Consider the following 18,067-nt stretch of genomic DNA (forward strand, 5'->3'; position numbering starts at 1 on the left):
CCTACAGTTCCGTTCTTAGATCCTGTGGGTATCTGATCCCTACCTAGCCTCAGATACCTCACAGTCCCCAGCACAGAACACACATCACACACACATACACACGCACACACGCTCACATGCACACACACATGCACGTGTGCACGAGCACTCACACACACACACACACACATTCAAATAAAAATAATAAATTAAAAAATATAAGCACAGAGCCAGGAAGATCCTAGCCTGGGCTAGGAAAAGATGCTGGGCCAGGAAAAGCAATTGCCATACATAAATGCTGGGCGAGAATGGCTGCCATCCTAGAACTCAGGAGGCAAGAAATGGGATCCCCAAACTAAGCCAGCTGAACTTTGGGCTCAAGTGAGAGGCCCTGGCTATATATAAGGTGGAGAGTGATTGGGGAAGTCACCTGACCTCAGTCTCTAGTCTCCACATGCAGACATATGCACCCTCAAATGAGCAAACCTATTCATATGCATTCAAACTTACCATATACATACATAAATCCCAGCATTTGTGAAGCAGAGGCAGATAGATCACTGTGATCTCAAGGTCACCCTGGTCTATGTTAGCAAGCTCCAGGTTGGGCAGGGCTACACAGTAGCCTATTTCAAAAAGGAAAAAAAGTGTGGGTACATACTTATACACACCACACACAGGAGCATTAAAATATAAATATCATTTACTTCATGGCTAAGTTGGCAAGAAAGGAGGCAAGGGCTGGCAAGATAGCTGAGTGTCTAAGGGTGTTGGCCACCAAACCTGGCAATCTGTGCTCACGTCCCCAAAACCACATAGGGGAAGAGAGAACTGATTCTTGCAAGTTGTCCTTGGACCACCACACAAATGGCATGGCCTGGATATATGCGCGCATGTGCGCTGTGCACACACACTAAACAAACAAACAAACAAATGCAATTAAATATAAAAGGCATAAGTTCCTATAAGGGCAAAATCAATGGATGTGAATTCACAGGAACACACTAGCCTTTATCTCCGCGGTGGCTCAGCAGAACTGTTTCTGAGACAGAGGCTGGAGATATGCTCCACCTCAGTGAGGGAGGAAAGCAAAAGCCAGTGGCTAGGAAATGCCGCAGAGAAGCAGAAGGGAGAGACTTGTCTCAAAGACAGAACTGGGACGCGGGTGAAGGCCAATTCCCAAACTGTCAGTCTAACTTTAGATCCTGAGCAGATGAGAGTTCAAATCCAACAGTAAGGCATTCCAGAAGACAAATCTCGAATGCATTGTCTGGAGAAAAGCTGCACAAGTAAAGGGCTGGGGTCAGGAGATGGTTTAGAACAATCCAACAGAGAGCCGAGTGAACAGGAGTCAGGAAATGAAGAAGGTGAAAAGGGTTGGTAGAGCCCCTGCCTAGAATCCCCCAGTGAGGGGATGGGGGCATGGCTCAGTGGTAGAGCCCCTGCCTAGAATCCCCCAGGGGGGGATGGGGGCGTGGCTCAGTGGTAGAGCCCCTGCCTAGAATCCCCCAGTGAGGGGCTGGGGGCGTGGCTCAGTGGTAGAGCCCCTGCCTAGAATCCCCCAGGGGGGCATGGGGGCATGGCTCAGTGGTAGAGCCCCTGCCTAGAATCCCCCAGTGAGGGGCTGGGGGCGTGGCTCAGTGGTAGAGCCCCTGCCTAGAATCCCCCAGTGAGGGGCTGGGGGCGTGGCTCAGTGGTAGAGCCCCTGCCTAGAATCCCCCAGGGAGGGGCTGGGGGCGTGGCTCAGTGGTAGAGCCCTGCCTAGAATCCCCCAGTGAGGGGCTGGGGGCGTGGCTCAGTGGTAGAGCCCTGCCTAGAATCCCCCAGGGAGGGGCTGGGGCGTGGCTCAGTGGTAGAGTATCTAATATACATAAAACACTAGGTTCCATCCATAACAGTAAAAACAAACACACACACTCGGCCATCAAAGGCAGGAGGATCAGAAATTCAAGGTCATCCTTTGCTACTTAGTGAATTCAATGATAGTGTAGGCTACATAAGACTGTGTCTCCAAAAATGTTAAATTAAAATAATAAGAAAAGTTCAAGTTGTGACTCAATAGTGTAATATTATATGTTTTAAATACGGTTCTGTTGATCCTTCAACTTCAACATAGAACAATATCTTACACCAGATGTGGTGGCACATGCCTTTAATGTCAGAACTTGGGAGACAGAGACAGGCACATCTCAGAATTCAAGGCGAGCCTCATCTACAGAGTGAGTTCTGGGACATTCGGGGCTACCTACACAGAGAAACCCAGTCTTGAAAAACAACAACAACAACAAAAAAAAAATTTAAAAACCAAGTGGACAGTGGTTTGGGGTTGGTTTGAATTTTTTCAAGAGGAAGTCTCACTATGTAGCTCTGGCTGTCCTGGATCTCACTGTGTAGACCAGGCTAACCTCAAACTCACAGAGATCCACCTGCCTCTGCCACCCAAATTCTGGAATTAAAGTTGTGTGCTTCTCCATGGGTTCCATGTTCACTCTTTTGTTTGTTTGTTTTTATTTTTTCTCTTAATTTATTTTTTATTCACTTTACATCCTGATTGCAGCCCCCCTTTCCTCCCCCCAGTCTCATCCTCACACTCCCTCTTCTCATTCTCCAAGGGAAGCCCCCCGCCCCCCGCCGCCCCACCATGGGTACCAGCCTGCCCTGGCACATCAAGTCACTGCAGGACTAGGCACATCCTCTCCCACTGAGGCCAGACAAGTCAGCCCAGCTAGGGGAAAGGGATCCAAAGGCAGGCAACAGAGTCAGAGTCGGCCCCTGCTCCAATTGTTAGGGGACCCTTATGGAGACCATGCTGCATATCTGCTACATATGTGTAGGGGGTCTAGGTCTAGCCTGTGCATGCTCTTTGGTTGGTGGTTCAGTCTCTGTGGTGGTCCATGCTCAATCTTAATCCCAGCACTTGGGAAGCTACAGCAAGAGAATCATGGTTTTGAGACCACAGAGAATTCAAGGATAGTTTGGGCTACCAACACCATGTCAAAAAAAAAAAAAAAAAGTAGCTTCAAAAACCCCTAAAGGTCTTATTAATACAAGACAAAAAATAATAATAATAAAACTCTTAGAAGAAAACACAGGGAAGAGTTTCATGACATTGGATTGGGTGAGAGGTTCTTGGCTATGACACTAAAAACACAAACAACAAAAGAAAAAGCAGATAAATTTGATTATGTCAAAATTAAAAACATGTGGGGTCTGGGGCGGCAGCTCAGTCAGTGAGGGAGTTGTTCTAGTTGAACAAGAAGCACAGAGGTATAAAAGCCAGGCAAGGTGGCGAGTGCTCGGAACCCCAGCATTTGGGGACATGGAAACCAGAAAATCTCCGAAGCTGGTCAGTTTTATCTAATCAATCACTGATCTCCAGATTTAGGTAGAGAGCTTATCTTTATAAATGGGGCGTGGCAAGTGATAAAGGAAGAAACCCACCATCAACCTCTGGTCTACACACACACACACACACACACACACACTGCATACAGTCTTTTTAAATCTATACTTAGGTTCATTGGTGTTTTGCCTGTATGTACATATGTGTACCACTTACATTTCTGATATCTATGAAGGCCAAAAGGGACATTGGATTTCCTGGAACTGGAGTGACAGCCAGTTATGAGCTACTGCGTTGATGCTGGGAACTGAACTTGGACCCTCTGCAAGAGCTCCAAGTGCTCTTAACCACTGAGCCATCTCTCCAGCCTCACTTTAAAAAAAAAAAAAAAAAAACAAGATAACAATGCACTCCTGTGATCTTAGCATTCAGGAAGCTGAGACAGGAAGATTATGAGTTCAAGGCCCACCTGGACTAGAAAACCATAGTATAAACCAAAAAAAAAAAAAAAAAAAAAAATCCCACAGAAAATGACAAACAAATTTTTACTGTTATAGGGACTTATAGGGACAGAAGATGTCACAGGCACTGTGAAATGGGCCCTCAGAAAACTGAAATTGGTGTTATGATCTGGCAATTCTGTCTCTGAACACGCACCCAAGAGAGCTCAAGGAAAGGAAGAGAAGAGATGCTCCCCCAACTGCCACCTTAGCAGCAGCATGCTACAGCCAGAAGGGCTCCACTGACATAGCAAGCAAGAGCACGTGATACACACACATAAGCACACAAAGGCACACACACACACACCACACACACACACGTGCAGAATCACAGGTTTGGAAAATACCCCAGAGAGTAAGGAAGCAGGAAGACCTTAGTTTCATCTCCAGAACCAATGTAAAAACAAATGTTGGTCGTACCGGTACACAGCTACAGTGACAGAGCCGCGGGGACAGAGATGAGCAGATCCCTAGGATTTGATGACCAGACAGACTGGCTTATTCAGTGAGCTATGGGGCTAGTGAGTGACGTTGTCTCAAATTGATTAATCAATTAATTAAACAAACAAATAAATAAATAAAGTTGGGAGAGGGGCCCTGGAGAGGTGGCTCAGTAGTTAAGAGCACCCATTGCTTTTGCTCCAGGAGATCTGACGCCCTCTTTTGGTCTCTGCAGGCATCTGCATGCACATAGTGCACGCGGGCAAGTAGGCATGCACCCACACATGCACAGGCATACACACAATCAATCAATAGACTAAAAATAAATTCCCCCCTTTTTCAAATACGAGGCATAAAGTTGAGTAGCAACACCCACTGTTGACTTCTGGTCTCCACACACTGGTGTGCACACACACACATGTGCCAGGACTTTTAAAAATAGAACATGAGTGAGCCTCACCTACACATGTGTCCTGGCCCCAGGAGCCTGCACCCTTACAGCTGCCCAGCCTGCTAAGCCACAGACACCCACCAGCTTCCTCTACCTGACACCAACATTTGGCTTCCATTTCTGGCTTCTCACAGAATTCTTGGAGACCCGCTCTTGCAGGGTTTCATGTCCAGCGGAAGCCAGAGGCTCTTGGGAGAATCAGTTTGCATCTCAAGGGGTGGGAGGTGGGTTTGGCAGGGCCAGCCAGTGGGCCGTCTTGCCCAGCCACCCCCTGGCGCCCCAAGATCCCATCCATCCTGCAGGCTCCCCACCCGCTGTCAGCAGGGCAGGCACACTTCCTGGTGCAAGGTAACCTTAGCCGGCTCTGCTCCCCATGGGCTTGGCTGAGCTGTTATTAATCTCCGGTAGATCCTGTGTCCTGAAGCTGAGACAGCTGTCCCCATGTGCAGCTGTTCCAAGACCAGAACTAGCAGGCAGACAACTTCCAGTGTTATCGCTTTTATGGAAAGAGGGGAAAAAATTACAAAAGTAGATGTGAGCCATTTTCCTGCAGCAGTCTAGGAGGACCCTGTTGGGGTGCTGTAGTTCCCGTCTCCATTTGGCTGAGACTCATTTCTAACCACGGGTTCATCAGTGTTCTACACAACTCAGTCTGAAGAGTGAATGCAGCAGAGTCCCGTCCATCGAAACTGAATTAATAAGGAATTGCTAGGACATGACTCAGTGGTCAAGAACTTTCTTGGAATCCTCCAGTGTGAGGGGCTGGGGGCGTGGCTCAGTGGTAGAGCCCCTGCCTAGAATCCCCCAGGGAGGGGCTGGGGGCGTGGCTCAGTCGTAGAGCCCCTGCCTAGAATCCCCCAGTGAGGGGCTGGGGCGTGGCTCAGTGGGAGAGCCCCTGCCTAGAATCCCCCAGGGAGGGGCTGGGGGCGTGGCTCAGTGGGAGAGTCCCTGCCTAGAATCCCCCAGTGAGGGGCAGGGCTTCGCTTTAGTCCAAGCCCTGAGCTCTGTCAGTCCTTCCTACATTACCTGCTAAGGCCCATGGCTCAGTGGTTAGAGTGCTTGCCTACCATGCATGAAGTTTTAGGTTTGATTCCTAGCACCACATTAAACCGGGTGTAGAAGCTAGAGAGATACCTGAGCGTTCAAGAGCACTCGCTGCTCTTCCAGGAGACCTGAGGTCAGTTCTTAGTACCCACATTAGGCGGCTTTCAGCTGCCTATAGTTCCAGCTCTGGAGGATCCAACACCTTCTTCCAACACCTTCATTCACATATACATACAGACACACACACACACACACACACATACACACACGCACATTTAAAAATAAGACACATTTGGTCAGCATAGTGGAATACTCCTCTACTCCCTGCACTCGGGATGCAGAGGCAAATGAATCTCTAAGTTTGAGGCCAGCTTGGTCTGTATACTGAGTTCTGGGTAAGACTGGTCTACATAGACATCCTGTCTCAAAATTAAATAAGTAAATACATAAATATTATTATTTTTTAAAAGAACAGGTAAAACTGGAATTAGTCTCATGCATTGTAATCCCAGCATTCAGATAGTGTGGGCAGGAGAGTCAGAAGTTCAACTTGACTGATGGGTAGAGTGCAATTTTCTGTGGTCACATGGTATGTACTACCATTCCTGGGTCAAACAAGGCTTCAAGACTTTGGTGTGTGTACTCACTCGCGGTACAGACACACACACACACACACACACACACACACACACACGAGCATACGCGCCAGAGAGAGAGAGATTATAAAATTTTCTCCCTCAAAACCCCAAAAAAAAAAAAAAAAAAAAAAAAAAAACCTGATCAAACATTAAAATAATTAAAACAATTTCTCGAAAGTAGTCTGGGTCTGGTGGCACATGCCTTTAATCCCAGCACTCAGGAGGCAGAGGCAGGGGGATCTTTGTGAGTTGGAGCCCCCTCCCCCAAGACTATATAGTGAGACCCTGCCTCAAAAAAAAAAAAGACCAACTTTTTATTCTTTTATTTTATGTGCGTGCGTGCATGCGTGCGTGCGTGCGTGCGTGAAGCTAGTTCTCTCCTTCCACCTTTATGTGAGCAATGGACACAGAACTCAGGTTGCTAGGTTTTCGGGACATAAAGAGCTTCTTAATTGGCATGTGCGAAGATGGCTTAGTGGGCAAGAGCACTTGGGACGCAAGCCTGCGGACCTGAGTTCAGATAGTCACTATGTAGAAAGCTGGGCATGGCCATGCCCATCTGCCCCACCCATCCACCCACCCAGTGCTGGGTTAGTGGCGGGACAGGAGCATCACTGGGGCTTGCTGGCTGCCTCCCTAGCTCCAGCTCAGTGAGAGACCGTCTCAAAAGACTAAGATGGAGAGCGATAGGTCAGCATACTCGAGGTCCTCTTCTGGCCTCTGCACGGGAGTGGGTTAGGCACAGGCGCCACAGGCACAGACACACATACAAAGTCTCAGGATCGGAGTGAATTGTCATTAGCAGCTGCAGAACAAAGGAGAGGGACAGATGAGGCCCATTCCTCAGCAGCCGAGGATCGGATCACCCCAGAACTGGGTGTCCAGAAAGTTCAAGACCTTTGGGAGGCCAAGGACCAGCCGTATGGCCGAGTCAATCACAGGGGCCCAGGAAGAGGACTGTAGACAGGGCCCTCCAGGGGGACAGGAAAGACAGATGTGTCAGAAGCCAGAGATGACCTGCCTGGATGTAGTCAGTGGAACTGAAGCAGGAAGAAACTGCACCCTAACAGCACACAAATTGTCAGCCCACCAGGACCCCCCCATCGGGTGGGCTGCAGGTCAGGTTCCAGGGAACATTCTAGGGGCGTGGAAAGCCTGAATCATTCACAAGGCTCCAAGGAGGGAGATGATTCAGTGGCTAAAGCACTTGCAATGTCATCATGAGAACCCGAGTTCAAATCCCCAGCACCCACATAAAGCCTGACCCGGTAAGACGTGTCTGTAATCCTGGTGTTCCTATGGTAAGTTGTTAGGGGGAGACAAAAGAACCCCAGCATCTTGCAGGCCAATTTAAACAGTGACAGACAAGAGACCCTGTAACACACTAGGTGAAAGGGAAAGATCCAAGGCTGTCATCTACTCTCCACACACTGAGACACATTCACCTCCCTCTGCCTTCCAAGTGCTGAAATTAAAGGCATGCATCACCACCACCGCCAGCCAGGAATGTAGATATTTTACTTATTATTTATTTGTTTGTGTATTTAGGTTTTGTTGAGACAGCGTTCCTCTGTGTGGCCTTGGGTGTCCTGGAACTCACTCTGTAGACTTAGGCTGGCCTTGAACTCACAGAAATCCACCTGCCTCTGCCCCGTGAGTGTTGGGACTAATGGTATGTGCCAGCACTACCCTGCAAAGATATTTTAAAGAGATGCTAGTGCCCCTTCCTTTAGCTACCAGGTTATTGAGACAATGGTCCACAAGAGACTGCAATTTCCCCAGGAATTGCTGGGAGAGGAGCTGAAGCCTGGTGCCAGTCAGAGGTAGAAAGTATCTTTGAGGAAGAGACTGGAGAAGAGACTTGAGCCAAGACGATGATAGGTAAGTGACAGGGGAGAGAGGACCACACCTTGATCAGGACTGCTTAGCTGGCCATACAAACCTTTTACCCTGACTTAAACCAAAAGCTATGTCAGGATACCAAAGATAGAATTTGGGATGGAGGGGTCATTAAACCTCTGTGTTCCCCTTCCCAATGTGTCCAGCTGAATAAATCTCTTTGGTTTTTGCATGTAGTGTGTGTGCACGTGTGTGTGTGTGTGTGTGTGTGTGTGTGTGTGTGAGAGAGAGAGAGAGAGAGAGAGAGAGAGAGAGAGAGAGAGAGAATTCCTGTACATGCTGTGCACATCGTGCAGGCTTCCACAGCGCATGTGTGGAGGCTAAGGGACAATTTACAGGAGTTACTATTTCTTCCCACCGGGTGGGAACTCAGCTTGTCAGCCTCAGCAGCAACCATCTTTGTCCACTGACCCATCTCACCAACCCTGAATTAATCTTTTTCTGTTTTCACTGTTGTATTATCTTTCTAATTGACAGATCGAGGGACTAGTGTCCATTGCTTGTTAGAGCTGCCTGAACCTAGGCGGCTCTGACCCTCACAACTCAAGTTAACAGTGTCAGACAAGGGGATGCAAGAAGCCAGAGGACACACCTGTCCACGATTATGACCGGCTAACCTGTACTGAATGTTGCTTGTTCCAAAAGGAGAGGCAGTTAGAAGGGCGGGGGCCCCCAAGAGAATCAGAGGACCGTATATGGTGTGTAGGTTTGCTCCCTTAGGCACTTGTGTGAACATTCTTGAAAATCCTCTAACAGTTCATTACAGAGGCTCGGGTCACTGCCCCAGGGGCGGCTGGTCTGCGTCCAGATCACACACTCTCTGAGTGGCAATGAGGTGTGGGACCAAGGAGAGCCAAGAGAAGCTAGTGAGGATTTTTACTGCCTCAGCGATGCTTTCTCTGGGAACAGCTTTTTAAAATAACAGACAAGCTGAAAGAACACAGAAAGGAGACGGCGAAAGAAGGAATCAGAATCCCTAGGGCTTTGCGGGAAGGTTCGCCCGAACTCCCCAAGCCCAGATACATCTATGGAGACCATTCTGGGTGATTTAAAAAAAAAATTTTTTTTAAGTCCTGTGCTAGAGGAAATGTCTTAGTCAGTAAAGTGCTTGCAGGAGTATGGGGATCTGAGCTTAGTCTCCAAAACCCAAGTAAAAGGCTAAATGTGGTTGGTGTGTTCCTAATCTCAGCGCTGGGGAGGCAGAGACAGGAGAACCCTTGGGGCTCACCGGCCAGCCAATCTAGCTGAATTGGTAAACTCCAGACTCAATAAAAGTCAATGTCTCAAAAACTAAGGTGTCAGGCCCATGATATAGCTAGGTGGGTGGAGGTGACTGCCGCCCATCCTGACGGCCTGAGTTCGATTCCCAGAACCCACATGGTGGAGGGAGCCAATGAACCTCCACAAATTGTCCTCCGGCATCCACAAGCACTATAGCACATAAGCTCACAAGCGTGCACATACATATACACATAAATAAATGAATGTAATTTGTTTTTTTTTTCTTAAAAAAAAATCTGTAAGTATGTGTCTCTCTTTGTGTAGCTTCTCACATGTGTGGATAACTGAAGGAGTCAGAAGAGGGTTGCCAGATCCCCTAGAGCTGAAGTCACATGCAGTTGTGAGCTGCCCCACAAGGATGCTGGGAATGGAACTCCAGTCCTCAGCCAGACAGAGCTCTAAATCACGGAGCCATCTCCTCAGCCCCAGTAAATGTTATTTTAAAAAGAATCAGGTTTCCAGTCCTGGATAAAAAGGTGTGTGCACCTCCAGCCCCTTTTACCAACCCCAAGGCATGTGTTTCTGCCCATGTGCAACCACTAACTATGGGGTTATCTTCCCACCAGCCAAGGGCTCCAGGTCCACTGTGGGAGGCCCTATACAGAGAAGTCCTGCCAGGTGATTCAGGATCTCCAAGTCACCAAGGGTATCACAATTGCTCTGGAAGGCAAGAGACAGGCTAAGTGACACACTTTCCAGTAAGTGCTATGGTCTCTGAGTGTACTGTAGCACTGCCAGCTCCGGCCAGGGGCCACAGTCAGAATGCCTTGAGTTGGGGAGCCTATTCCCTTATCTCCCTGAACCACACATCTAGAACCCAGAGACAATAGCCTTCAGTGGGAGGTAGAGAGGAGAAACCAAGGTGGACTTGAGAGACTCCAAGGTGGAGTGGGAGACTAGAAAACTATCTCTTGGGTAGCAATTCCTCCCATTTTAATACTCCATCCTTGAGTGAAGCTCTTTAAAACTCAGTAAGTTCAAAAGGGGGGCTTCTTAAAACTCAGGAAGTAAACAGGTAAACACACAAGTCTCAGGAAGTTTCTCAAACTTAGCAGATTTCATAATGGCCCTCCCCACCAAAGGTTCTATAAGCAGTAGACTGCTGAATAGAGGACACAAGCCAGCCTGCTGATCTGCCTGCAAGTAATCCAGAGAGCTCCATCTTTCATGAGCCATCACCCATGCTCTCAGGGATGCAGCTGCCATGAATAATCCATGTTTTTGTAATTAACTCCTCACCCACCTTCCTGTGAGGAAGTACAATTAACTCATTCTTTCACCAAGTTGGACTTTGATGGTGCCTTTGCTATGGTCTCTGCTGGTTCCATATTTTGGGTATGTAGAAGTCTGTTCTCATCTCTCTTGAAATAATGTTACAGAACACCATCCTAGAAAGGCCAGGGGAAGGCAAGAGGTAGCATATCTCCTCAATGGATAGTTAGGTCATCAGAGGATATTTCATTGACCCATCAGATGTTACACAAAGTTAAAGAGAAGAATATTGAGTATCTGGGAGATGGCTCAGCCATAAAACTGCTTACTTTACAAGCCTGGGGACTTGAGTTTGACCCCCCAGAACTCAGCTTGGCAGTGGTGGTACATAGCTTTAATCCTTGTGCTCTGGAGGCAGAGACAGGTAAATCTCTGAGTTCTAGGGCAACCTGATCTACAAAGAGAGTTCAGGACAGCCAAGGCTACACAGAGAAATCCTGTCCCCACCCCACCCCTACACACACACACACACACACACACACACACACACACACGCCTGGGACTGGCTAAATGGCTCAAAAGGTGAAAGCACTTGCCACCAAGACTGAAGATCTGAGTTCAATACCTGGGGCCCACATGGTGGAAGAAGAAACCAACCACCCCCAAACGATCTCCACCTCTGACAGTGGAGACCTGGCCACTGTGCTGGGAGATGTCCTCAATGCTGGTCATTTCTGAGGAGGCACAAAGAAGGGTAGAGATGGAGGGGGAGACAGAAGGAGCAGGAAAGAGGTAAAGTGAGGGGGGATAGAGGAGGAGGGAAGACAACAGAGGAGTGAGGAGAAGAGTGGGGTTACAGCCCTGTCGTCACATTGAGGCTCAGAACCTGTCCCAAGCAGACCTGTCAGACAGTTTCCCAGTGGGACACAAACTGGTTTCAAGTTCTATGTTCTCTCCACCCATTTGTATAGACGACAGTCAGGAAACGGGCAAAAAGTTTACAATTTGAGCCAAGATGTAACTGAGTTTCTGTGTGTGTGTGTGTGTGTGAGAGAGAGAGAGAGAGAGAGAGAGAGAGAGAGAGAGAGAGAGAATGTGTGTACATGCACATGTGAATGTGAAATCCAGCACCAGTGAGCCTATTGTCTCTACCGGCCAGGGCGCTGGAATCACAGGGAGCACATAGCCACAGTCAGCTTCTTATGTGGCTTCTGGGGATTTGAACTCAGGGCCAAGTGTATAGCAAGCACTTTAACTCACTAAGCCATCATCTTTCCTGGCCCAGTAACTGAAATTCTACAAGAACGGTAACCTGGGGTCTTCCCTAAGTCAGGCTCCGCATCTTCTCTGAGAGGTAACTGTGCCTTCTAACCCCCCTCTAGGATGTGTTGGACGCTGAAACCCCAGAGCCTACAGCAGTCAGTAAAGCTATGATTCAGGAGAGCTCAGAGTCTGTGCTGGGTGCTGGTGTCACATGCCTTTAATCCCAGCACTCTGGAGGCAGAGGCAGGTGGATCTCGGAGTTTGAGGCCAGCCTGGTCTAGAGAGCAAGTTCCAGGAAAGCCAGGCCTACACACACACACACACACACACACACACACACACACACACACACACACACAAAACCAACCAAAAACCAAAAAAAAAAAAAACCTGTTTTGAGAGAGAGAGAGACACAGAGAGAGAGAGAGAGAGAGAGAGAGAGAGAGAGAGAGAGAGAGAGAGCTGCCTGGCCCTTCCCCCTCAGGTGGGGCTGAGCAGCCTGCAGTAGGGCAAGGGACAATGAGCCATAGCAAGAGACACAGGAGGCTATCTCAGAGAGAGGACTGAGCACAAGTCTAAGCAACTCTGACTCTCCTGATGGGAGCTGGGAACAAGACAAACAAGAGGCCTGAGGTTGTAGTTCAAGTTGTAGAACACTGCCCGGCATGTAAGAGGCCCTGGGTTCAATCCCAAGCAATGCAAGAACCAGGTGTGTGAGTGGACACTAGCAGCCCAGGGAGGATCAGGAGCATAGTGTCATCCTAGCCTGGAGCATATGAGGCCCTGTGTCAAAAAGTAAAAAAGAGAGGTCTGGAGAGAGGTCTGGGAGATACCTCAGTCATCAAAGTGTTTGCCTTTCAAGAGCAATAATCCTCAGATTCCTGTGGTGGGGGGTGGGGGGGGGAGAATCCAGATGTGGTGGTACATGTTCAAACTTCCTGTGCCAGGGAGACAAACAAGGACTTGCACTCATTGGACAACCAGCAAAGCCTACTCAGTGAGTTCCAGGACAGTAAGAAACCCTTTCTTAAAAATTAATATAGATGGTGTCTCAGGAAGGATGCACAAAGTTGTCCTCTGTCCACCACATGTGTGTGCTCACTGAGGCATTTGAACATCCATGTGAAGGCCTGTATATATCAACATGTGGGCGTGCGTACACACATAAACAATTGGGAACATGTAAAAGTGAAAGAGGTTAGATGGGTATTTGTCAAATCCCCAAATCCTTGCATCCCCTTGTGCCACCGGCATCTCACGTCCACCATGGTTTCCATGGCAACCTTATCATATGGAGCAGAAGACAGGTTCCAGGATATTAAAGGACTTGTACAAGACCATTCATTGGGGGGCAATGTCGGGGGGCAAGGATCCTGAGAACAGACCACTGAGACTGTACTTAAAATGACCTTTCTTGTAGCTTTCCCAAAGCAGCTCCAACACAGAGATCCATGCTGTGCTTCTAACAGAGGTGACCAAAGAGAGCCAACATGGACAGATGATCTGGGTCATTGAGGGCTCAGATGGCATCATTACAGCTTTATAGTTTAATGGTGGAATTTGGAGGTAAGAGAGACCAGGGGTGGAACAGGATTTCCCCTGGCATATACCTGGGTGTCCTGTCAGGAGGGTACATGAAACCCTGTTTCTAAAAGGGGAAATAGAGCCAGAAAGATGCTCAGTGGTTAAACACTACACCCTCCCAAAACACACACACAGACACACACACACACAATATGCACACACAAAAATGAGAAAAGAGAAAAGAAGGGCCAGGGATATAGCCCAGTTGGTAGAGTGCTTGCCTTGTATGAGGCCTTGGGTTCCCTTCTCAGCAACACACACACACACACACACACACACACACACACACACACACACACACACAACTTATTTTCCAAGCCAGGCACAAAAGTATATGCCCTTAATCCCAGTGACTCGGAAGGCTGAGGCAGGAGGATCATAAGACTAAAACTAATCTTCACTACATAGCAAGTCCAAGACAAGCCAAAGCACTCTAGAGAGACCCTATCCCCAAATTAAGGAGGTTTACAAAGGAGCTGGAGAGAGAGGTCTCAGTAGTTAAGGGGGCTTGCTGCACAGCCATAAGAACTTGGGTTTGAATCCCCAGGGCCCACGTAAAACACCAATATGGGGGAACACATCTTTAAGCCCAGCACACACACGCACACACAGCACACACACATAGGGCACACTCAGACACATACATACTAGCTAACAGGGTTTTTTGGTTTTTTTTTTTTAATAAAAGTAAAGGAGAGTGGATATAGAGCACCTTGCCTAACATATACAAAGCAGTGGGGTCGGTCCCTGTACTACAGGGGCGGCACCTCTTTGTTGCATAAGTGACACCACACCATGCAGACTCCTTTACAATGTATGAAACTTGTTTACCTCTATCTTCACATATGGACGCATACGAAGTCCACACTTTTGTGGCTGCTTGGAGATCTCTCCCAACAGAAACTTCAAAAAGATATTTTCGAGCAGAAGGAAAGCGATAGAATTACAGGCAAACCTGTGTGTGTGCTTGGAGAATCCTTCTAATAGAAACTTCTGGAAAATATTTCCAAATAAAATGAAGGCAGTCGAGTTTCACTTGAGGTTGTGTGTGTGCACATTTTGGTGTGTGTATACACACGTACCAGACAGAGGTCAAGGCCTGGTGTCATTCTCTATGGCGCTCAACTTTTTTGAAACTGGCTCTCTCACTGAACCTGGAGCTCACTAACTCAGCTAGCCTTGCTGACCAGCAAGTCCCAGGAATCCTCCTGTCTCAGCCTCCCAACCCCTGGTACTGCAGGCACAGTCATTCAGTACTCCTTCTGAACCACTCCTACTGACCCAGCAAACACACTCTGGCAAAGGAAAGGGATCCTCCATCCACTCTATCCACGAAGCATCCATGGCTCCCAGCACAAACTGTTCTGGTCTCCTTGCTATAAAATGCTGATAAAATTCCTGGTCATGCTCATTGAGTCTGGTATCTACTTATCCAAACTTGGCTGAATCCCGAGATGCAAATCTATAGATTAGGGGAAGTGTGTGTGTGTGTGTGTGTGTGTGTGTGTGTGTGTGTGTAGTCGTCCTCTGGTTTAGTCCCAAGACTCTCTCTATACTTGATAACTGCTCAAAAACAGTATCACAAACACACACAAGAACTACTTTCCAAGCCAGGCCTAACAAAGCATGCCTGTAACCCTAGCTACATTGGAAGTTGAGGCAGAAGGGTCACCAGGCTGAGGCCAGCCTGTGCTACACAAGTATAAGACCAGCTCAGGATCCTTAGTGAGACTCCATTCCATATTTTAAGTTTTAAAGGGAGCTGGAGAGAGGGCTCTGTGGGTAAGACAGTTTGCAGCACAAGCGTGAGGACCCGGGTTTGAATCACCAGCACCCGTGTTTGGTTTTGTTCCAAAATGAAATCACAGCTCACATTACACAGAATGGTCTACAACTTCCAAATCTTGCTTTCACTGCTATCTGCACACACGGAAGTGTGCACAGTCCACACTTCCGTGGGTGTTTGGAGCTCTCTCCCAACAGAAACTTCTAGAGAGTTATTTCTCAACAAAATATAATCACAGGCAAACTGGCAATAGGACCTGGGATCTAGTTCCTAGCTTCCATAAAAGGGGTATAATAGAACACGTTTGGAGAACGAAGGTGGCAGTCAATCCTGCGTGTTGACAGTGAACTCGAAGAGCAAGACTCTCAATTTAGAAAACAGTGTTATTTTTGTAAAATGTGTGTGTGTGTGTGTGTGTGTGTGTGCGCGCGCGCGCCCACGTGTGAGTGCAGTACCCGCCCTCAGAGACCAGAAGAGAGCCTCAGATTCCTGGAGCTGGAGATATGGGCAAAGGAGGTGATACTGTGAGACCCTTGCAGTGGATGCTGGGAACCAAACTCCGGTCCTCTGCAAGAGCAGTAAGATAGTAACTTAATTCTTTAATCCTGTACAGATGCTAGGATTGAAGAGATCGTCAACTGGGAAAGCGAGATTCTGTAAGATGCCCAAACAACGCAGTTAGTAACATTTATTTGGGTGCGCTGCTTTTTCTTTGAGAATTCAAAAACCAGCAAGACAGCGCTAAACCACCGGAGGAGGGCAGCGCGCCACCTGGCGGTAGATGGAAGCAGCGGGCGGGTCCAGGCACTGAGGGCTGAGTGACCCCGCGCCTCCACCAAGCCCATAGCGGATCCCACCGTGGGATTGGGGTGCGTACCCCGTCCCTGCGTGAATGGGAAGTCGCAGCCAAAGTTTCTTCGGCCCCTCGGGCCCCAAAGACCAGATGGAATGGGCTCTCCAGTGTCGCCAAGCGGCCAAAATGACTCATGGCCTTGGTAACTCTGGGAACTGTGGAACACAAAGCCAAGGCCGCGCAGGTGAGCCTTGGCAACTCCGTGGAGGCTGAACCCAGAGTCTTGTGAGTCCCAGGAGCTCCCTCTACGACTCCCGGACGCAAGTCGGTGCCATCTCCATTCGAAGCCCAGGGCCCGATGGGTACAGGGCAAAGAACAAACAAACAAAAAAACAAACAAAAAAACAAAAAAAAAAAAACATGATGGGAATAGACGGGGTGGGCGCGACCGGAGACCACCAAAGCTGGGGCCCCGCGTTTCCAAAACTCCTCTCACACAAGTTGGCGTCCCGGCCTCCTTAGGCCCGGGTTCCTCAGCAAATGATCGAGATATCCATTTTCTCTTTCTGCCCCCAGCTACGAGGCTCCTACAGTCGTGCGTTCCAGGCATCCGCAGTCCCCAGGCCTGCGTCCTTAGCACCGGGCTACTGTGCCTCTGAGGCAACCCCACTGTTCCCCATCTCGCTTTCAGTCTCCGTGCCCCCCAGGCCTCGTGGTACAAGCCCAATGTCCTTCCTTCCCAATCAACTGATCCACTTCGCCTCTTGGTCTCTGTGGTGCGTCCCCAAGCACAGAGCACTCAGCATGGGGTCACTGCGCCTTGGAGCGCGCACTGGCTCTAATTCTCACGCCCCCACCCCGTGTCCTGAATCCCCCAACACCGAGCCACCACTCCTCGGAGTCCACACTGTCCCTTGATTTAGCTCCTGCGCCCCCAACACGCAGCCATTGAGCCTCGGACTCCCCACTGCCCGGCGATTCAGTTCGGCGGCGCCCCAAACTCTCGACCCCAACAACAAACAGACCTCAACTCCTGTTGTCCCTCAATCTGGCCCTCACGCCGTCGAGCCTCTGCTCTCCTAACATTCGACCACCGCTTCTGTGGGACCCCTCAGTCTCTCGACCCAGTCCTTGGTCCGCTATCCCGCGCCCCCAGCACCCCGGCAATGTTCCTCATAAACCTCGATGTCGCTGGATCCAACCCTCCGCGCCCCTGGCCCACTGTCCAGCGTTACTAGTACGGAGCCACGACTCTTCTGAGCTCCCGCTGTCCCTAGATCCAACCATCGCACCCCCAGGCCCGGCCACTGGCGTTACTCACCGGCGACTCGAGTAGCCGTTGCCGGGGGAGCCCGCGCCCTGCTCTGGGTAGCCGTGCTGCTGCAGGGCTGCTGCCGGGAAGGGGTAGAGGAAGCCGGTGGCCAGCGCCGACCCGCACAAGCAGCAGCACGCCCATGGTAAGAGCAAAACTAGCTTCATTTTGCACGGCTCTCCCGCGGGTACCTAGGGTCCCGGGAGCCGCAGGACGATTAGGAGTGCCCCAGACGGCTGGACTGACCCTGTTGCCCCAAGCTGGAGCGCAGGGAGCCAGCTGGTGATGGCGTGAAGTCAGGGTCCGAGGTGGAAGTCGTCTTGGGGGGGCGCCCACGCCTCTCCAGGGCCGCCTTTTCAAATTCAGCGAGGTGGGCTCTGCGCAGTCAAAGGGGGCGTGGGTCTTTCTTTTTAACCCTCAGCGGTCCAGGACTGAGGAGGCGTCTACTAAGCTGGGGGTACCCCAGGGACGCACATGTTTCCGAACACCAAATCTTACATCGTGGGCCCTTATACACATTTTGAACTTTTCATACTAAGGT

General features: G+C 49.4%; 1 protein-coding gene across 5 annotated transcripts in view; it reads right to left on the reverse strand.

Annotated features, from left to right (window-relative positions):
- Positions 1-17,862, reverse strand: part of Col26a1 (collagen type XXVI alpha 1 chain) — a 137,065-nt gene extending 119,203 nt beyond the window's left edge. For 3 of the 5 annotated variants that reach the window (XM_076923246.1, XM_076923247.1, XM_076923245.1), the window contains exon 1: positions 17,536-17,862. In XM_076923246.1, the coding sequence (XP_076779361.1) occupies positions 17,536-17,693 (158 nt within the window). In that variant the 5' untranslated portion in view covers positions 17,694-17,862. Of the gene's footprint in view, positions 1-4,795; positions 5,016-17,535 lie in introns of those variants that run through there. The other 2 variants (XM_076923249.1, XM_076923248.1) reach the window with 1 other exon arrangement.
- Between the last annotated feature and the right edge of the window lie 205 nt (positions 17,863-18,067).

The sequence above is a fragment of the Arvicanthis niloticus genome, chromosome 24 (assembly GCF_011762505.2).
Source record: "Arvicanthis niloticus isolate mArvNil1 chromosome 24, mArvNil1.pat.X, whole genome shotgun sequence".
Taxonomy (NCBI): Eukaryota; Metazoa; Chordata; class Mammalia; order Rodentia; family Muridae; genus Arvicanthis; species Arvicanthis niloticus.